At 40.2% G+C, this 22,478-nt stretch overlaps 1 protein-coding gene across 1 annotated transcript in view; it reads right to left on the reverse strand.

Moving 5' to 3' along the window:
* The window catches only part of EPG5 (ectopic P-granules 5 autophagy tethering factor), a 126,635-nt gene that overhangs the window by 84,243 nt on the left and 19,914 nt on the right, over positions 1-22,478 (reverse strand). Inside the window, exons 7-14 of the mRNA XM_060118603.1 lie at positions 21,103-21,208; positions 18,584-18,698; positions 18,016-18,166; positions 15,391-15,546; positions 10,115-10,272; positions 8,882-9,036; positions 7,062-7,202; positions 1,477-1,641 (exon numbers count right to left, since the gene is read on the reverse strand). Of these exons, the coding sequence (XP_059974586.1) occupies positions 1,477-1,641; positions 7,062-7,202; positions 8,882-9,036; positions 10,115-10,272; positions 15,391-15,546; positions 18,016-18,166; positions 18,584-18,698; positions 21,103-21,208 (1,147 nt within the window). The remainder of the gene's footprint in view (positions 1-1,476; positions 1,642-7,061; positions 7,203-8,881; positions 9,037-10,114; positions 10,273-15,390; positions 15,547-18,015; positions 18,167-18,583; positions 18,699-21,102; positions 21,209-22,478) is intronic.

Below are 22,478 nucleotides of genomic sequence, written 5' to 3' on the forward strand. Positions count from 1 at the left end.
GGGCTTCCCTGGTGGTACAGTGGTTAAGAATACGCCTGACAATACAGGGGACACGGGTTCGAGCCCTGGTCCAGGAAGATCCCACAAGCCACGGAGCAACTAAGCCCGTGCGCCACAACTACTGAGCCTGTGCTCTAGAGCCCGTGTGCCACAACTACTGAGCCCGTGTGCCACAACTACTGAAGCCTGCACACCTAGAGCCCATGCTCCGCAACAAGAGAAGCCACTGCAATGAGAAGCCTGCGCACAGCAACGAAGAGTAGTCCCCGCTCGCCACAACTAGAGAAAGCCCGTGTGCAGCAACGAAGACCAAAGGCAGCCCAAAATAAATAAATAAAATAAATAAATTTATTTATTAAAAAAAAAGAGTTGCTACTTGAAATGAACAAGGAGACACTCGAGGAGACTGTGCATGCAGCTCTCTGGAAGAGGGGGGCTGGGGCTTCTGTTCACAAGTCAGAGAAGGCAAAGGTGGAGAAGAGCCCCCTGAAGCTCTCACCCACCAGCACTTGAGTGAGAAAGACCCAGATGAGCCCATGAGCAGACCAGGTGGTCAGGGACACCCTGGAGGAAAAGCTCCCTGGTTTCAGTTTCCTCATCTGTACAACAGGGGTCATGTTCACGCCAAGCATACAAGACGGCTGAGAGGACTAGATGACTCGCTCAGAACAAAAGCTGGCAGATAGTTAGAGAGGACTGAATTCTCTTCCATTTTCCCTTTAAAATGTTTAAATATTTTGATCAAGAAGCTAACTAATAAGGCCTAGGGTAAAAAGGCAGAAAGATCTTAACAGTTAAAATGCCTTGATATTGCATCTTTGGAGACATATGATAGGTAGCAAACTCTTAATAACAATAAACTATTATGAACAAAAACTACCACCACTAAGACCTTAACATGTGCCTAGAACTGTCCTCAATGTTTTACATGTCCTAGCTTGCTGAAACCTTACAACAGCCCTCTGAGGTAAGCCTGTTAATGTGAATGCTTACAGATGAGCAACTGAGGCCCAGAGAGTTAAGGAAGCTTGCTCAGGGTCACACAGCCAGGAGGTGGCAGAGCTGGGATCAGAACCCAGGCAGGCTGGCTCAGAGCTCAGGCTCTTAACCAGTGCGCAGTGTTTCGGAAGACAAGTCTGGCAATGACACACAATACAAAATGTACAAGGAAAAAGGACCAGAGTTAAGAGTGGCAATTAGGAGGAACTGCGGTAAATATCCAGAAATAAAACAACAGAAACAAATGATCCAAGGAAAAAGGGAAGAATTTTCAGTGTGGAGCAATTTATCTGCACTTAGAGGATGCTCACTCTGCAAAATAGAACTAATTAGAGAAGATCCTAAACTCTGACGCAGCTAGAAGAATTTGCAGACCTCGCAAATGATACTCAAAAATGTTAATGTCTTGAGAAAATGTTTCTTTGAAACTGATGTGTGTGGACCCTCCAGTCTCTAGGGAATGGTTTTAATACATACCTGCTCACCAAATCCCCAATTTAGTCCTTCTAGAATAACACAGGCCAATTTATTCTTCACCGTTGTCAGGTTATAATTCAATAACCAATCCCGAATCACAGCTATCTCGGAGGCAGAAGGTCGCCAAAGATACAAAGGTAGTTCTTTAAACAAGTATAAAGAAACCTTATTTAAAAGAGAATGATAATAATTAAAATCAAGACTTAAGGACAATCCTGTATTACTACAATACTATGTTATTAAAGTGCTTACAAAATTTTTCTCCAAAAGGAAGTGGGGTTTTGTTTTTTAGACAGTGAAATGAACAACCAAATCAAATGAATATTAAAACTAACGATACACCAAAAGCACATTTTGCAATACTTTGTAAAGGTCAAGCTTTTTTTTGTATGTAAACTGGTACACTTCCATTAAAAAAAATCACCATAGTAAGATCCAAATTTAAAGTCATGATAAATCAGTGGAAAGTCATTCATTTTACAAAAAGACTTAGCACTTTAAATAATTATTTCTTCTACATCATTTAAAAAAATATTTCTATTAGCTTCAAAGCACTCTAGGAAGAAGATACAAGGAGTGGATGGGGGTAAAGATGAAATAAGATCAACCAAGAGTTGGTATTTGTTGAAACTGGATGATAGGTACATAGCAATTCATTATACTGTTCTCTCTCTCTCTCTCTCTCTCTCTCTCTCTCTATATATATATATATATATATATTTGAAAGATTATATAATAAAAGCTTTTTAAAATCCTATACAAAAAGTCCATAGCACCACTTTTAAATAACATATCCATGTGCAAATTAAGATAAATCTGGGTTCACTTAATACAGTTTGGTTTAAGACTAATCAGAAGAGCAGTTCATAAATAATGTCTAGAATAGTGCTGTCCAATGGAAATCTAATGCAAGCCACACATGTAATTTTTATTTTTCTAATAGCCATTTTTAAAAGTCAAAAGAAACAGGTAAAATTAATTTTAACAATATATATCATTCAATCCAGTATGTCCAAAATAGTATTCCAACATGTAGTCATCACAAAAGATTACTGAGATATGTTATTCTTCTGTTCATACTAAGTCTTGGAAACCCAGTGAGTATTTTACACTTACAGCACATCATAATTTGGATGAGCCACATTACAAGGGTCTATAGTCACATATGCCTGGTGGTTACTGTATTGGACAATTCAGCTCTAGAACATATAACCAAGCATTTTTCAGGTTCCTGCACTACTCCAAGTTGGAGGCAAAACAAAATTTGAAAGAACGGGAAAAAATACTTGAAAGACGAGTAGAACGAATGAATTTTTAAAAGACCCTTTCTTTCCTTTGCATGTGTAGTGTGTGTGTGTGCAGTCAGCTAAATTTTCAGAAGGATTTGTTAATAAAGGTCTTGAATATGCTGAATAAAATGGTAAACTAGCAATCTAACAAATAGAAAAATACTTCTTTAGCCTGTAAGCATCTGACAAAAAGAACAAAATAATGGTACTAGAACCATGAGTATAGCAATGAGATCTGTCCAGACAACCAACTATCCCCAGCTACACAAAATAATGGTATAGCATATATCTACACATCAAGAATAAAAGTGAAGCTACCAAGAAAGATCTCAGGGACATTAAAAAGGGAACATTACAGAAACTCTTTGCCAGTAAATGCAACTAGTTAGATGAAATGGAAAAATTCCTTTAAAAACATAAATATATGTATATGTATAGCTGATTCACTTTGTTATAAAGCAGAAACTAACACACCATTGTAAAGCAATTATACTCCAATAAAGATGTTTTTAAAAAAAACAAACATAACTTAATAAAACTGACTCAGAAAAAAATAAAAATCTGTATCTGTTTAAAAATTTGAATTCGTTATCAAAACACAAAGAAAACCCTAGGCCCAGATGATTTCACTGGTAAACTCAATCAAACATTCAAGGGGGGCTTCCCTGGTGGCGCAGTGGTTGAGAGTCTGCCTGCCAATGCAGGGGACACGGGTTCGGGCCCTGGTCTGGGAGGATCCCACATGCCGCGGAGCAACTAAGCCCGTGCGCCACGACTACTGAGCCTGCGCATCTGGAGCCTGCGCTCCGCAACGGGAGAGGCCGCGACAGTGAGAGGCCCGCGCACCGCGATGAAGAGTGGCCCCCGCTCTCCGCAACTGGAGAAAGCCCTCGCACAGAAACGAAGACCCAACACAGCCATAAATAAATAAATAAATAAATAAATAAAAACATTCAAGGAAGAATTATAGCAATCTTACAAAAATTCTTTCAAAAAACAGAAGAGGAGGAAATGCTTCCCAACTCGTGTTACAAGGCCAACATGACCCTAAATCCAAAACCTAACAAAGATATAACAAGAAAATAAAATTACAGATCAATATCTGTCATGAATATATATGCAAAAATACTCAAGAAAAAATATTATCAAATTGAACCTAACAATACATAAAAAGAATAATATACCATGATCAAGTGGTTTTTATTTCAGGAAACAATGATGGTTCAACATGTGAAAACCAGTCAATGTAATTCACCACGTTAACAGAAAAAAGGATAAAAATCATATGACCACCTCAATGGATGAAGAAAAAACAAGTAAATACCCATTCATGAAAAAAAAAAAAAAATTCATCAAACTGGAAGTAGAAATTTCTCAGCCTACCAGAGAGTATAAATGAAAAACCTACAGCTAGCATTATACTTAATGGTGAACTTTGAAACCCTTTCTACTATGATAAGGAACAAGACAAGGATGTCCACTTTTACTAACTCTATTCCATATTGTAATGAAAAGCCTAGTGCATTCAATAAGGCAAAAAAAGAAATGATTAAAAAGAAAGAATCCTAATAAGAATTCCCAACAAAACAGAATTTAAAGAGTGTATTTTAAAATATATTTATGCTTTCACTGAAAGTCAGATCACTAATTTTACCTGAAGAGGATGTTAGGAAGATGCATGAATTTCACTAACAAAAGTAGAATGTCCTCTGAAGTGAACCCATGTTTCAAATTATAAAAAAGACCAATAGGAAAATATGTTATCCATTTGCAGGTTGTCATCAAAACTTACCTGAGTTCTTTACTTTGAGATGTCCCCAAAAGCTTGGTCCTTATCAACAACTATTCCTAATCCAGAGCACTACCCACACATCTACATACAGCACAAAGGACTGTTCCTCTCCTGCTGGGCCTCCAGAAAAAGTTACCTTCAGACACACCCCAGGTGTGTCAATGAAAATTTAGGTCCACAGCCACAGCTCATTCCCAGGCTCTGGAGCTAGGAGCTGATTTCAGACTAGCCCAAGGTCACAGCAAAAATATTCAAAGCCATCATGTTCATCTGAAGGCAAGGGGGCTTGAATAAGTTCCTCCAAAAATGTCAGCAAGTTCACAGAACACAAAGGAACCATATATTTAAACAGAGAGTGGGGGCATCTTTTAAGATATGTGCTCTAAAACACATTATGGTTCTAATTTGTACACTCACTGTTAAGAGTATTTCTGGGCACAATTTATTACTAAAAGTATTATGACCTAATTAAAAATGTAAGTGTGGCCAAACCCAGAAAAACACTTGTCAGAAAAAGGTCATGAACTCAATCAAACTGAAAGAATCATATGACCCACTGTAGACTTCTTTGGAAATCATTCCATTAGATGATCACTAAAAAAGGAGCAACCAAAAACTTGCTGTTTGCAAATGAAAACCACTTCATCTCAATATAATTGTATGCCAGTGGGATACAATGTTTACTTAAATAGAAAAAGTACCATGTACTGCTGCTATGGAAAACAGTATGGTGCTTCCTCAAAAAATTAAAAATAGAATTAACATATGAACCAGCAATTCTACTTCTGAGTACATACCCAAAAGAATTTAAAGCAGAGTCTCAAAGAGACATTTGTACACTCATGTTCATTGCAGCATAATTCAAATAGCCAAAAGATAGAAGCAACCCAAGTTCCATCAGCAGATGAATGGATAAACAAAATGTGGTATATACATACAAGAGAATATTTTTCATGCTTAAAAAGGGAAGAAATTCTGACACATGTTATAACATGCATGAACCTTGAGGTCATAATACTAAGTAAAATAAGCCATACAGAAAGGAACAAATACTGTATGATTCCACTTCTATGAGGTACCTAGAGTAGTCAAACTCAAAGAGACAGAAAGTAGAGTACTGGCTGCCAGGAGTGGGGAGGGAATGGGGAGTTAGTTTTTAATGGGTACAGAGTTTCAGTTTTACAAGATGAAAGAGTTCTGTGGATGGATGGTGGTGATGGTAGGTAACAAAACAATGTCAGCGTACTTAATGCCACTTAACTGAAAAATGGTTAATACCGTGTGTTTCATGTTGTGTATAATTTACCACAATTAAATTTCGCTTAATGTAGAAAAAATATATATATATATACTTTGCCAAGTAAAGCATTATATATCATGTATTCTTCATTTAGAAAAAAATATGTCTCATAAACCAATCTGTCACTGAATCTGCTCACTCATGAATGTGATGAAGTATTAGTAGTTATCAGTCATCTATCCTACAGGTATGATGCAGTGACTATAAGATGGAAAGGCCCTGTGCAAACATAAGCCCAGAGAAAGACACTATAACTTTAAACATTCCTCCTGAAGTTATGACACATGACCACCTGCCATTAGAAAAATTCATTCATTACAGCCTTATTATAGATGATGAAGAAAATCTTCAGTAAGTGTATGTTTTTAAAAATGATACACTCATACAGTACTATTTGGCCACGGATGAACCTGGAAAACATTATGCTACGTGAAAGAAGCCAGTCACAGATGACCACATATTTTGTGATTCCATTTATATAAAATGTCCAGAATAGGTAAATGTATAGAGACAAAGTAGACTGTGGTTGCTCAGGGCTGGAAGGGATGGAAATCTGACAGCTAAATGGTATGTGGTTTCTTTCTGAGGTGATGAAAATGTTCTAAAAATAACTGTGGTGATAGTTACACATATGTGTGAATATACTAAAAACCACTGACTTGTACACTTTAAAGAGATGAATTGTACGGTATGTGAATTATATCACAATAAAGCTGTTTTTAAAAACTATACAAAGATTACAAAAGGGATTGTGACAGAACTAAACGATATACATCCAGCTCAACTTAAATTACTTCTAATTTTGTTTTTGATTGATTTAAAGCAAGCCTTCTTTCTAAATCAGTTGTTTCTTCCAAGAAAAAAACATAAGAATTATGAAGGCAAAACAAAATTATGAAATAAAAACTATGAATTAACTATAAGCTATAATTAAAGTAAAAACCTGTTACTGAAGGAGGTGGGAAAGTCACTTTGAGGAGATTAAGAGAAACAACCCACAGTTTTTTATAAGCAGCGGCCAATCCCAAGCAGGCACAGTGAACCTGAGACACAATAAATGTTTTCTTCACCCTGTTGTGCCCATGTGACTCAGTCATCCCAACGACCTTACTATTTTTCCCACTGCTCCAATACTCCAGGGTTTAAATGAACAAACAAACAAACAAAAAAACGGAAATAAAACAAACAAAATCAGTGTTCTTACCATTCCAACCTGGTCAATGGTGTCTTGAACTCTATCCAGAAGGACAGAAATTATCTCAGGGTGAACAGCTGTGATGGCCCCTAAAAGCTCTCGACCAACCTTCGAAAAAGTTTCTCTGGTGGACAGGGTGACATAAGATACCTAAAGTGGGAGGGGGTGAAGATGGCATTTTTAATACCAATTTATCAGTAAAAAACCTTTCCATACTTTATTTAGGAGGTTTTCAAGTAAAGTAGAAAGAAGCTCAGATGAAGCCTTGGCTCACACCATGTACAAAAAGATGTCAAAACTTCAGAGAGCACAACTGCAGAGAGCAGACTGTCTGGAAGGTGGGGGAAGAGGGCATGGAGGGGAAAAGCAACTGTTTAACAATGACTTTAAGTGCTGGATTCAGAAAGCGCTCCCAGAGTCCTCAGAGCAATTAAGTAATCCCTCTATATTAAAACTTTTCTAAATTTGAGGAAACCAATAACATGATGAAAATCAGAATGCATTTCATGGAAATATCTATTCTCTCCAAAAAAAAAAAAAAATGAGATCCTCAATTACAAGAGCTTCTAAAATATCAATGTTTACCAACTCTTCTTAAACAATGGGTTCGAAACTACAGGTTACAATCCAATCATGCCAATGGCCGGCAGTTTTGGGGTTTTTTTAATACAATGGAAGGGAACAGAAAAATAAGAGAGTAGAATAAAATAGAACAGAAAAATATGAGAGTGCATCACAGTAAGATTAAGTATTGCTTCAATTTCACATATGTGTGTACACACACACACAGAGGATCAGAATGTAGTTTTTACTGTGAGGACTGGTCAAAACACTTGAAATATCATTCAAGAGCATAAATATTACTTTAGCAATGGATCTTGAGAATGCCATTCAGCATACGTGAAAATATACATCCTCCTCTCAGTTTTTACAGACAATGAAGATAGTTTGGAATTCCAGATCCATCCAGGCCTTAATCTCATGCATGGTTACAAAGTACAAGAATAGGAACAGCTTAATAGGATATTTGATCCTGGTAAAGAACTTTAGATTACCCAGTTCTGTCATTCTCAAACTGGAGTATTGAGGGGGATGATAACAAATCTTCAAACATAATTTTACTTAAATTTGGAGGAAATTTTTTTACGAAGATAAACAGATAAATGACAGCCTACAGTGAAAATGTGTATTTAAATATATATATATATACAACTCCAAATAATGTTTTGGTAACCAGGTGAGTTATGTCCCTCAACTCATGGGGTCCAAAGTTCACTCTCTTCCACCGTTAGGGATGGCTCAGTGAAAAAGTGAAGAAAGCAAGGATCTCATTCCAGCCTATCATTTTACAGATGAAGAAACTGAAGCCCAGAGAGGTAAGGTGTCTTTTGTGATGTGAGATAGACAATGAGCAGCAGAGCTAAAACAAAGCCAGATCATTTAACTCTAGGTTCAGTACTATTTCCACCATCTCATTTAAATTGTCTGGGAAGCTAGGTTTCCATGTTCCTCGCAGGGTCAGAGGAGTGGAAATGAGGGGGGCAGGTCCAGCGCAGGGGGAGAGAAAAGTATAGAAACTACAAATGTCAGGCAGTGCCAGACTGTCTGTTCCTTACCAAAACTCATACATCAAATGACAAGAGATAGCAGGGGGAAATGGAATGGGTATGATTCATATTTTCAGTATTCCTTAGAGATGATCTCCTTGCCCAAGTGCAGACAATACAAGATTGTCACATTTTTTTTTAAAAGCAATCCCAAAAGAATCAATGGATGGGCAATCCAAAAGAAAATGTTTTTAGCTGATTTCTAAAACTTAATATTCTAACCTCATATATCTCCAGAACAATAATTTTTATAAAGTCTTCATCCACATTGGTTCTTCTGGCCTGAGCCATCTGAGCAAAAGTAGTTAGAAGGCAAATCTCTTCCGAGCTATTCATGGAAGAAAGACACTTCTCAAAGTTCACAAAATGTTCTGGGTCTGTAAGTTCAAGAAAATTAAAGTGGGGAGAGAATAAACATATATCACTTTAACTACTCCTCCAGAGAGGAAGAAGATATAAAATTAAAAGACATTGAGAAATATTTAAAGATACCAAACATCTTTGTTCCAGAATGGATTTCTATAGGCATCAGGAAGAAGGCTGGGCCAGATGACATTCCAACTCTAATATAATGTTGCCTCAGGAATATCTAACAAGCTTCTGTTTCCTCATCTGTCTCAAAAGTTTATTTAAGATCAGATGCTATGTGACTGGTGAAGTGCTTTGTCAACTGCAAAGCACTGCTACTATCACTAGGCGAGACATCCTCAACAGCACACTTAAAGCTACTTGGTAACTGTCAGCCAAATGAATGACAACCCTATTAATGGAAACTGCTAAGACTAGCAAACTACTCAGTACTAACATGGCATTCCACTCAAAAAATATTTGCTTATAAATGGAAATTAGGGGCATGATATTAGCTATAATCATGACTGAAATACTGATGAATATGATTAACAATATCTATGTTTTGCCTATTCCTCAGAGAATGCTCTGTAAGCAATACTACATTTTGTCACTAGAGGGCAGTCTTGATTATCAGCTTTGCCGTATGTGACAGAAAACTAAATGCTGCAAAGGCAAAGTTGTGTAGAGGGAAGAAAATGGTCTGTTTAAAAAATATATTCCCAATGGAACTTTTCACAGAAAGAAGGCAACAAGCCAACAATTCCTTTCATATGTTTACACATTTGAGAAATCAAAGGTAGTTCATCAAATTTCCAGTATTTTCAAAATAACTCCATGGGGCATTTACCAACCCAATTTTCATTTCCTACCCCCAAATTGGGTTTATAATAGAATCTACTATCCAGAGCATTTGAAGAATAATGGAAATTGGAATCATCATTCTAGTAAGTCAAACGACAGAGCAGTCTTAAATTTCAAAATGATTACACATGAGTACAGAGTAAAACATTCTCTCTCAGTCCTTCTGAAAGCAAAAAGAATAAAGCCATGAAGAGAAAAGGCACACAAGGTAGGAAAGGTGGATGCTGCATATTTTGGCTGTACCTTGGAGGTGCTTCTTACACTCAGCAGGCAGGAGGGCAGTACAGAGCTTTTCCAGATTCCCGCTCCCCACCTGGTGCATGAGGTAGAAGAGCTTCCAGAGCATCTGAACAGACAGTGTCCCGAAGGGCATTTCCGACATAAACAGCCAAATGCCAAGTCTGCATGTTTTCAGAAAAGCAGGAATAATTTTATGTATCAGTCAACTTCACCATACTGAGAAAGTAGACAAAAAAATTCTTAAATTCTTAAATCACACTACAGCAATTTTTCTACCATGCTTCAGTCATAAACACCTAGAGAATGGATAACAATAACAGCAAATACACATAAAGCGCTTACTCTGTGCCGGGCACTGTTCTATCCCCACATCATCTATTTATCAGCTCATTCCATCCTCACTATAACCAAGGCAAGCACTATTATTAACATTATCCCCAATTTACACATGAGGCTACTAGAACACACAGAGGGTAATAAGAGGCAGAATTGGGTGTTGAACCAAAGATCCTTTTAAGATCCGGGCAACAGAGAGGCTGCTTAGACTGGATGCATGTATGTGTCTGAGCATGCGCACAGGTACATGTGTACACAGAGAGACACGTGCAGTTGGGGGCTGGGGGGAGAAGGGGAATCAAAAGCCCTCCATGACTCCTCACTCATCACTAAGTGAAGTTCAAACTCCTTCAAGCTCCAAGTTCAAAGGCTTCCACAAAATAGCTCAGACCCATATTCCCAACCACAGCCCTCTCTGCATTCATACAGACCACGCCTGGACAAGCCTGGAGAGAACTCCCCAACTCCAAGCTGCCATCCCTCCATTTGTGAAGCCCTCCCGTGATGTCCTTCTCAGCACTATTATGAAATTCTAACCATACTTGACTATGGCATTACCCTTTTATCAGTGTTTCTCACACCATAGTGGGCAGAAAAATCCCCTGAGACTCTGTGGAAAATGCAGAATCCTAAGGCCCACCTAAGAGATTCTGAGTTTGCAGATCACAGCTGGGGCCCAAGAATCTGAACTTTTTTAGTCACCGCAGATGACTCGGACTCAAGTGGTCTTTAAACCACACAGTGAGAAACATAAATGTGTAATTTATGTACACATACTAGTGTACAGCAATTTGAGAGCAGAAACCAAGTCTTTGCATAAACCAGTGTGTAACCCTGAATCTTTTTTTTCATTATCCAGTACCTAAACCAGTATCTCAAAAACAATCAATACTCAATAAATGCTTAATAATATTTTGTTATATAAATTTTATCTCAATAAAAAAATCTAAAAAAGAAAAAAAGGGAGGTTCTCAAAACTGTTGCTGTATTTTGGGCAATACTATAATTTAACCAATTATAAATAATGTTTATTAAGAAAAAAGGAAATTAAATAGTGCATGCTTAACCCATGTCTGCGGTCCACCAGGCCACTAGTGGTCCGAACCACCACTGATCTCGACTCTGAAAAGCAACAGCTAAATAACTGAGCCAGAGTTAAAGAAAATTCTCTAAGTTCAAGTGGGTCAGGCTTCTGTCTTATTAAATAATTATCCCAACACCTCACATGGGACTTGATGTTCTTGTATAAAGGATCCCAAAATAATGAGGCCTTAAAAGCAGTGTCATAAGACAGTAAATATTTCCAGCTACAAAATTTCCTATATGGCAGACATGAAGTAAGTCTGGCTTAGGTCTTTGTTGTCTATCTTTTGGTTTGGGTTTGTTTTGTTTTAGGTTGGGGGAATAGCTACTGTCAGAAATTTCCACTGGAGTGCCAAATAAATTTAAATTTCATGGCTTTAAATACCTGGTTCTCATATGACGTATTTCTAAAATAAACTATACTCAAGAACAATAGCTCTCAGCATTTTCAAATTTAAAACAATTATCTGTGTGAATTACATATATAATATTACAGGAGGGGCTCACAACTCAGCGTATAGGACCTAGTAAGGAACCAGAGAATTTCCTCTAGAAAAGCTTTGCTTCTCAGCTAAACAAACACAAGATCGGGTGACAGGAGATCAGAAATGGAAGACTTTTCCCGAGCACCAGGCCAGCTTCAGTGAGCAGGTGCTACTGCGCTGAACCCCTGGCAGAGTTCTGCACAGGATTTGGTACACCTTGTGAGACCACAAAATTATGGACAAGAATAATCTAAAGATAAATTTCTAAGCCCAAGTTCTCTTTATCTTAGACCCATACCTTCTGAGTGCCTAAGAGTAGTTTTAAGACTTAGAGTCCTGACTTTTCTCTAAATCAGCAGTTTTTCTGTTCCTCATCTGAAACTACACAAAAACAACCACCGCCTACATTTGAGAAATCCTTTATGGTTTAAAAAGTCTTTCCACATATGACTGCATTTCATCCTTACACCCATGAGGTCTATGGGTAGGATCGCCACCATCATCTCCAATTTATAGATGAACAAAGTGAGACCACAAATATTAAGTGACTTGCCCAAAGTAACAGTAACAGTCTTGGCAGACCAGTACTCGAACCCACTACACAACACACATAAATAAGGGGCTGATTCTTCCAATCCAAGAACATGGTATATTTTTCCATCTTTTTAGGTCATCTTTGATTTCTTTCATCAGTGTTTTATAGTTTTCTGAGTACAAGTCTTTCATGTGAAAATGACTATACGACCTAAAGCAATCAAAAGATTCAATGCAATCTCTATCAAACTACCAATGGCATTCTTCACAGGATTAAAACTAAAAATTTTACAATTCGTATGGAAACACAAAAGACCCCAAATAGCCAAAGCAATCTTGAGAAAGAAAAACAGAGCTGGAGGACTTCAAACTATACCACAAAGCTACTGTAATCAAGACAATATGGTACTGGCACAAAAACAGAAATATAGATCAATGGTACAGGATAGAAAGCCCAGAGATAAACCCACGCACATATGGTCACCTAATTTACGACAAAGGAGGCAAGAACATACAATGGAGAAAAGACAGCCTCTTCAATAAGTGGTGCTGGGAAAACTGGACAACTACATGTAAAAGAATGAAATTAGAATACTACCTACCACCATACACAAAAATAAATTCCAAATGGATGAAAGACCTAAATGTAAGACCAGACACTATAAAACTCTTAGAGGAAAACATAGGAAAAACACTCTTTGACATAAACCACAGCAACATCCTTTTTGACCCAACTCCTAGAGTAACGGAAATAAAAACAAAAATAAACAAATGGGACTTAATGAAACTTAAAAGCTTTTGCACAGCAAAGGAAACCATAAACAAAACAAAAAGACAACCCTCAGAATGGGAGAAAATACCTGCAAGTGAAACAACAAAGGGTTAATCTCCAAAATATACCAACAGCTCATGGAGCTCAATATCAAAAAACAAACAATCCAGTTAAAAAATGGGCAGAAGCCTAAATAGACATTTCACCAAGGAAGACATACAGATGGCCAAGAGGCACATGAAAACATGCTCAACATCACTAATTATTAGAGAAATGCAAATCAAAACTACAGTGAGGTATCAGCTCACGCCAGTCAAAATGGCCAGTATCAAAAAATCTAGAAACAATAAATGCTGGAAAGGGTGTGGTGAAAAGGGGACCCTCCTGCACTGTGGGTGGGAATGTAAATTGATACAGCCACTATGGAGAACAGTATGGAGGTTCCTTAAAAAACTAAAAATAGAACTACCATACGACCCAGCAATCCCACTACTGGGAATATACCCTGAGAAAACCATAATTCAAAAAGAGACATGTACCACAGTGTTCACTGCAGCTCTATTTACAATAGCCAGGACATGGAAGCAACCTAAGTGTCCATCGACAGATGATTGGATAAAGAAGATGTGGCAAATATATACAATGGAATATTACTCAGCCATAAAAAGAAACGAAATTGGGTTATTTGTAGTGAGGTGGATGGACCTAGAGTCTGTCATACAGAGTGCAGTAAGTCAGAAAGAGAAAAACAAATACCGTATGCTAACGCATATATATGGAATCTAAAAAAAAAAAATGGTACTGATGAACCTAGTTGCAGGGCAGGAATAAAGAGGTGGACACAGGGCCTCCCTGGTAGCGCAAGTGGTTGAGAGTCCGCCTGCCGATGCAGGGGATACGGGTTCGTGCCCCGGTCTGGGAGGATCCCATATGCCGCGGAGCGGCTGGGCCCGTGAGCCATGGCCGCTGAGCCTGCGCGTCCGGAGCCTGCGCGTCCGGAGCCTGTGCTCCGCGACGGGGGAGGCCACAACAGTGAGAGGCCCGCATACCGCAAAAAAAAAAAAAAAAAAAAAAAAAAAGAGGTGGACACAGAGAATGGACTTGAGGACATGGGGTGGGAGGGCGAAGCTGGGGCAAAGTGAGAGTAGCATCGACATATATACACTACCGAATGTAAAACAGTTGGGTGGTAGGAAGCAGCCGCATAGCACAGGAAGATCGGCTCGGTGCTTTGCGATGACCTAGAGGGGTGGGATAGGGAGGATGGGAGGGAGGCTCAAGAGGGAGGGGATATGGGGACATATGTATGCACATGGCTGATTCACTCTGGTGTACAACAGAAACTAACACAGTACTGTGAAGCAGTCATACTCCAATAAAGATCTATTAAAGATGCAAAAATAAATAAATAAAAATAAGGGGCTGAGACTATGAGGCCCATGGCAAGAGTGTCAACAGCTCAGAAGGCAGCATAAGTTGGGGGTGGGGGTGGGGGGTGGGCAGCAGTTCATGGGTGGAGCCGGGTGGGGCGGGAGGCCACTCATCTCCTCTCGGAGGGCACAGTGCTGCAGCAGAACCTGCTCCCACACTTGGCCAGGAGCTCAGGGAAGATAGTGCAGGATGAGCAGCCATGCCCCCACCTCTGCCTCAAATGTATCCTAGGCTGTAAGCAGCAGCAAAGACGGCATGATCAGAACACAGCCGAGACAGGGGACCCGGACCCAAGACAGTCCTAGACCTTAAAACCCACAGAGTAAGACGACTTGCACAATGTACTGAGCGCCCACTCTGCCTCGCTGGGGGCACTAGAGTTGGGCATGAAATACAATTCATCCCCTGGTCAAAGTTACCTCAAAAGTTCAGGAGAAACTGAAAGAAACCTGAAAGAGAGATCATTTCAGGCAATACTACACAAAAGGAAACTAAAGCCCAAGAATTAAGCCAAGATAAGAAATAGATAAAATACATTGACACTATTCTAAGAGTTCTATTTCAGTCAATGACGTTCACTCCAATCTTTCTTACTAGCCAGGGAGCTATTTCTCAACAATTATCATCAAACTTCTTACCTTTTGGCTTTCAGCACATGGAGTACAGCTCTCAAAAAGAGCTCATCAAACTCAACCTGTAGTTTCTCCACGGAGTAGGGCTGCAGGGCCAATCCCGAGCCTTGGTTGTGGCTCACATACTGGGCCCAGTGGTCACTCACATAACCAAGGATCATCCTGAGCATGAGGAAAGACAATGCAGCACTTGGCATGAAGGCACTCAACACCAGCATCTTTACATTACATTTGCAGCATTACTTTATTCAACACATATTTATTGAGCACTCACTATCTTCTAGGCTCTAAAGGGGATGCAATGGAGGGGAAAAAACCCTACCCTCATGGAGCTTACATTTAGTGGAGGGCAAACAGACAATAAACCAAATAAAGTAAAATATGCAGTATGTCACACGGTTATAAATGACACTGAGAAAAATCAGTAGGAGAGGGAAATGAAGTTTCTCTGGAGTGCTGGGGAGGAGGGGCCTCACTGAAGAGGGACACGTGAGTAAAGACTGGACGCAGTCTCAGGACTACCTAAGGGAAGAGCATCCAGGTAGAAGAAGCAACCAGTGCGAAGGCTCCGAGGGGTGGTCGGTATGTTGGAGGAACAGCAAGGCAGCCAATGTGCTAATGCAAAGTAAGTAAGGGAGAGAATGGCTGGAGAGGAAATCGAAAACGTGACATGAAAGCAGACCATGAAGGGTCCTGTACGCCACTGTGAACACTCTGGCTTTTACTTGGAATGAGCCTGGGAGCAGCAGGGTCTGAGCAGAGGAGTGATTTACAAGAAACACTGGCGGCTGTTCTGAGAATAAGCTGGAAGTGGGGTGCACAAGGGAGCAAGGGCAAAAGCAGGAAAACAAGTCAGGTGGCTGTTGTGCTAATCGGTGAGAAATAACTAAAGATGAACTATGGTGGTAGCAGTGCACATGGTGAGAAGAGGCTGGATTCTAGAAATAGCATGTTTCATTGCCTCAAAGGATGCACACCTTTCATGCTTTAATCTCTACAACTGGAATGTCATTAAAATTGATGACATGCCATCATTTGGCAGCATTTTTTCCTTCTTAGTGGTGCACAAAATATACCTTAGGTTTGATGAAAGATGGTGTTTTGAAGGTAGAGATGACAGAATTGACCATCAGATTGGGTGTGGGGTGTAAAAAGAAAAGCCAGGGATGATGCCAGTGCTCTGGCCCGAGCAACTGGAAGAATAAAGTTGCCACTTACTGAGACTGAGAAGACTGTGAGAGAAGCAGTTTGAGAGGTGGGGAAAGAGGGCCCATTTTGGGATTATTAAACTATAATGATGATCATCAGTCATCCAAGTGGAGGTGCTGAGTGGGCAGCTGGATATACAAGCTTACAAGAAAGGTATAGGCTGGAAATAGAACTAGGAATTTTAACTGTATTTAGATGATATTGAAAGACATTAGAATAGATGGAATCCCAAGAAGCAAGTTTGGATAAAGAGGTCCAGGGACGAAGCCCTGAGGCATTCCAACATTAAGAAGTCTGGGAGGTGAGAATGAAACAACCAAGGAGGCAGAAAATGAACAGCCAGTGAAACCGAGGAGAAACCAGGAGAACATGGTATCCTGGAAGTCAAGCAAAGAAAATGCTCTAAGGAAAAGTGACCAGTCATGACAAAGGCTGCTGTGTGAACTGTGTGAGAGGTAAAGCAAGACGAAGACTGAGAGGTGGCCATTGGATTAGTTAGTAGCACAAAGTTCATTAGCAACCTTCATTCTTCAGAGCTATTTGGGTAGTGTTGGGGGCGAAAGCCTGACTGTGGAGAGTTCAAGAATTTCAGGGCATCCTATATCATTTACCTGGCTTTATGAAGCTGAAGGATACGTATCTAAAATAATTAAAGTCAATTATGTTTTGGAAACAAAAGTATGGGAGTGGGAGAAGTTTTACAGTTTTTTGGAAGTTTTCTTTCAAGGTAAGGGAGGTTGGAAGAAATAGCAGTGTATTTATATACACTGTAAAGACAGAAAAATTGATGATACAGAAAAGAGGATACAAAATTAATTCAATGAAAGGCAGTGCATTTCTCAGAATTTACTCATATTTGATAGTAAAAACATAAACCTACCTTTCATGCAAATAAATGATAATGCTTTCCCAATTCAAATACAGTGGCCACTGATGAAATCTTTGCAATTTTCTTTAAATGGTATTTTATAGAAATTACAATTACAGTAAATAAGAGAGAAAACAGAGAAATAATAATGCAAAAGAGCTACTGCCAATTTTCCACAGCTGCACGACAATTCCCAGGCAAAAGCTAGGAGATAGAAGAGAGTAAAGGAAGGGGAAAGACCCTGTATTTTCTTTGACCCCTTCTTTGACCCCTTCTCTCTGGCCAAGTTCAACCCAGCTGCTCTGAGGATCTTGATTCCAAGAACAACTGTCTAGCAAACCAGTTTGAGATTTGAGATAATTAACCAAATATTCTGACTGGAAGTATTTATTTAAAATTCCCAAGAGGTAGATGGTGAAGAAAAACAATTCTTACTTTTATGAGAAATAAGACCTGAACTATACCACTACAATGCCCATCATCCCAATTATACAGTGTCTGTGACTGACCAGGGTGAAAGTTAACAGAAACAGATGAATCAAGAGCAGTATTACCTGATCATATAACCAATTCGCTTGACAAACTGCCTATAGCGTGCTCTATTGAAGGTTTCTAACCCCACAGCCAGAAGTTCCACTAAGGAGTTAGCAAAGGCAAAAATTTTCATCATCTCTTGAGGTATTGTTGTTTCAGGTAAATAATCACCTAGAAGTTAATCAAAGAAAAGGAAAAAATATATAATTACTGTGGAAAAACAATGAAAGATGTGGATGTCAGTATATTAATGAGGAAAGAAAGTCAAGATAGAGAATCCCCATTGCTCTGGCTCCTATGTCAATATGAAATGGGAAACTTGAGACAAAGTGCAAAATTAAAACCATTTATTAAAGCTGGGCTATGTGCAAGCTGGTCAACCTTATGCATGTAAGAACCAGGGAGGAAACTACAATCACAAGAGAAAGGAAGGAAGCCTCGCCACGGTGACGTAATCATCTCTGTATAGTACAGCCAGGCATGGGGAACCCGAATCAGGAGCCTGCATGAGACAAGACCTGATGCTAAGTTCCTGTGTTTGAGCTTGCCCCTACCACATTTTGCATATGACAAAACGAATTAGTCTACCTTTTGCTTTAAACCCAAGGAGATGTTGAAAGAGTTCATGAAATGGGAACTGTGATAGAAGAATAACCAAGTCATCTTCATTAAGGAGAATCCAACTAGTCTCAGGGTCTTCATCCTAAGGGAGAAGATGCAGAATCATGTCAGCTGATTTGACCAGATGACACCATGGTCTAGAGTTACAGGAGCTGAATTACCACAGATCTCAGTGGTACACGTGTGGTATTCTCATGAGTCCTCATGGCCTTCTCCTCCAGGACAGAGATTTATACTGTCAGTTCTATTAGATAACCTGTAAATCCCTTAAAATTGCAAGCATAATTTTATGTGTATCTGAGTCATATCCATTCTTCAGTGGCTGAAACTGCTCTCAATTAAATTTCCATCCCAAAGAAGATGAAAAATAATTCCTCTAGAATAGGGATCTTACTATAAATCTCAGTGATTTGACAACATCAATTAAAGAACCATTCACTAAGAGTCCAAGTTATTTTATCTACAAGGCTCTTCTTGCCCCCAAATTAAGGTCTACTGCCGTACTCAACTGACTTACCAAGAAGCAACTAGCATTTGCTATGGATAACCAAAGTTCTGTTGTCAATTAGTGTTGCTGAAAACAGGATAAAAATGACAGTGGTCATACACAGGGATCACATAGGGGAAACAGCTGGAGTTTTTTGTTTGATACAGAGCACTGAAGTCTCCTTAGAAACCAAACTGATTTGTGTCCTAAGATATGCTACATTCAAAAGGGAATACCGTAAAAAGACGCAGAGATTCTAAAGAATTAGCACCTCAGTTTCAACAAGGGACTAATGCAATTCATTCATAATTTCCTGAAGCCACTCATTTTTACCCTCTTACATGTCCTAAATGGCTAGCAAACAAGAGCCTCAGAAATTCTACCTTGAGCGGTCCTCAGCTCCAGCTGTACATCTGGGTGTGGGCCAGGGCGAGGTTTTTAAGTTGCCCAGGTGGTTCTGATATACAGCCGGTGTCAAGAAACCACTGACATGGACGATTCACAGTGCCTTCCGCCCATGGCCTTTTCTGAGTCAACAGCACTCCCAGCATTCCCTCCCCAGGCTCTTGAATCCACTCAACATCCAGTGAGTGCTAACCAGGAGCCAGAGTCCTTAACGATTACCTGTCTTTAGGATTAAACGCAGGAAACCTACCAGAAAAAAAGACTCCTCTCTTAGGAGAAACCAGTCTTGGAAGAAAAAAAAAAAAAAAAAACCTGTTCCATCACAATCTTTAAAGAGCAATTTGGGACTTCCCTGGCAACCCAGGGGTTAAGACTTGGCACTTCCAATGCAGTGATGTAGAGGACACAGGTTCAATCCTTGGTCGGGGAACTAAGATCCCACATGCCGTGTGGCAAGGCCAAAAAAAAAAAAAAAAAAAAAACCAATTTGCACCAGCTCCTGAGAAGCTGTCTCCAGATGACTGTTCAATCTCTAGCAAAGAAGTCTGCATGGCCACGTCATTCACCATCATCTCACCACCTCCTACAAGTCCCAGGAAGAGCACAATGAGTGGGAAGGGGCTCCTACTTCTGAATGAACACCTGGGTAAATACACAGACATGATCCTACAGCTGCCATGCTGTCATTCTAAGGAGTGTCCACTGCAAACTTTCAACTCCTTTTGAAGAGAAGGGGTTTCAGTAAATTTAGTCCCTGGCCAACCTTGGACAAACATATCAAATCAGGATTTGGACCATAAAAACGCATTAGATAGGGCTGATAACTAGCTGGAAAAAAAAAATGCCTTACCAATACACTAACCACATATATAGTAGAAAGAAAAGTCAATAAATGTTATCTTGAGAAACTGGGGGGTTTTTTGTTTGTTTTGTGGGGCTTTTTCGTTTGTTTGTTTTGGCCAATGTTGTGCAGCATGTGGGATCTTAGCTCCCTGACCAGGGATCGAACCCGGGCCCCCTGCAGTGGAAGCGCAGAGTCCCAACCACTGGACCGCCAGGGAATTCCCAAGAAACTGGGTTTTGATCATTAAATTCTCACCAAAAACAGAAAATTATCTTCCATCTTTCAAATGAGAAGATCTAGATAAGAAGTTTGTAAGCGTTAAGGCAGAACCTTGGTAAGATACAGCTCTTTGTTATACAGACTCAAGAGTATCTGTAGGTGAGACCTCAAGCCCAGAAAACTGTTGCTGCATAAAATAAAATCCTAATAGAAAGTGTACGTAATATGTAAACACTTCCAGGTTCCAGACTCTCCCAGCTGCACAGGGAGATGGTCTAGAGAAGGGTGGCGGCAGAGACTGGCTCAGAGCACAGGCTCTGCGTTTAATGACGTGTGATTTGGGACAAATTCCCTCAACCCCACCCGCGCCTGTTTCCTCATCTCTAAAAGGGGGATGAAAACAGTACTTGCCTCGTGGGGCTGTTGGAAGAATTAAATGGGCTAATACGTGAGAAGTGCTTAGAACGATACTTGGCACGTAAAAAGAGCTCAGAAATGATTAATCAAAATGCTGTCGACATGACAACTTACCTCTTCTCCTCCCTCATCTACTAGTGTCCACGTTCCGGATGCAGGCCCCGAGGAGGATGGATTCCGCTCACTGGGCTTCATGTGGCACAGGAACTCGGCTCGATTTCTAAAGGACAAGGGAAATCACTCCAATCACCTAAACGTAAACACAGGAAGCCCACTGCGTGCATTCTGGATCATCTACTCGCCCTGAGGAAGAGTCAGACATCAACTCAATCTTCAAATGGTTTGAATTAGTAAATAAGAAATACTAACTGGCTAAAACTCAAGGAGACCAAAGCTTCGCTAATCGTGGTGTAGAGACCACAGCCATTCTGGGTCAATAATGATGAGGAACCGCAGAGAAGCAGTTATGCCAGCACAGTGCCCGCCCACAGCAGGGCCTCCGTACACCCAGGACCACACAGTACCTGAACTCTAACTGGCTCACAAAGTGTTCAGGAAACATGCTTTACTGAATTAAAAAGGATAATCTGCAGGTAATGGAGAAGCTGGTTTAGGGGGAAAAGTACACCTAAACACCACGGGTAGGAGCAGCCCCTATATCCAGGCGGTGAGAGGGAGGAATCTGGGGGAATTCCTGCCAGCCAGGCTTTCACAAGGTGCTGGCTGGACCTGACGAGTCAGTGTAACCAGAGACGTTTCTCCTCTCAGACCACCACCCCGTTCTCAGCTCTCTGCTCCTTCCTCTCTGGCCTAACCCTGAAAATTCATCCATTCCCTCCTTTCACCAGAAGCTCTCCTCCAAGACTTCCCGTTTCCAACCTGAGGGGCTCCAGTCCTGCAGCTCCACATGTCCACTGATAGCTCTCACTCGTATGTGTCCACCTGCAAACCCCAATGACCTCAAATTTTCCTCCTTACCCAACGGCTCTCCTTTCTGTCTTTTCGGTCTGTTGGGGCTGCCAACACCCTCTCAGTCACTCAGACTCAGAGTCTACAGAGTTCGGTCTGAGCCACCCTTGCCCACATTTTCTTATTTAATCAGCGACTTAATCCTCTCCTGGGAAGATGACCTTCCCGTTCCCCACTTTCTCCTTCCCACTACCGACACCAATTCAGGCTGCGGGCAGACAGGCTTTTTCCTGTATCAAGAGCCAGTGGTAGTAACACAGTTCAAGGTCACCTATACACACCTCTGCCTTCTCCCCCAACTTAAGGATGTGCCCCCTTGATGCTGGATTCGGTTCCAGAGCCAGGAGAGCCAGATGTCTGCAACCGTAGACAATTCAATGCAAGAAATGAAGCAAAAGCACATCTTCTTCTACTTCCAGTCCATCCTAATCTTCCTTAAATACAACTTTTACCCTTTTTCAAAAACCCTCAATTGCTACAAAGGCCAGACCATCTCAAATATCTGTCTTAATTTCAAGGTC

This window comes from Mesoplodon densirostris, chromosome 15, assembly GCF_025265405.1.
Source record: "Mesoplodon densirostris isolate mMesDen1 chromosome 15, mMesDen1 primary haplotype, whole genome shotgun sequence".
NCBI lineage: Eukaryota > Metazoa > Chordata > Mammalia > Artiodactyla > Ziphiidae > Mesoplodon > Mesoplodon densirostris.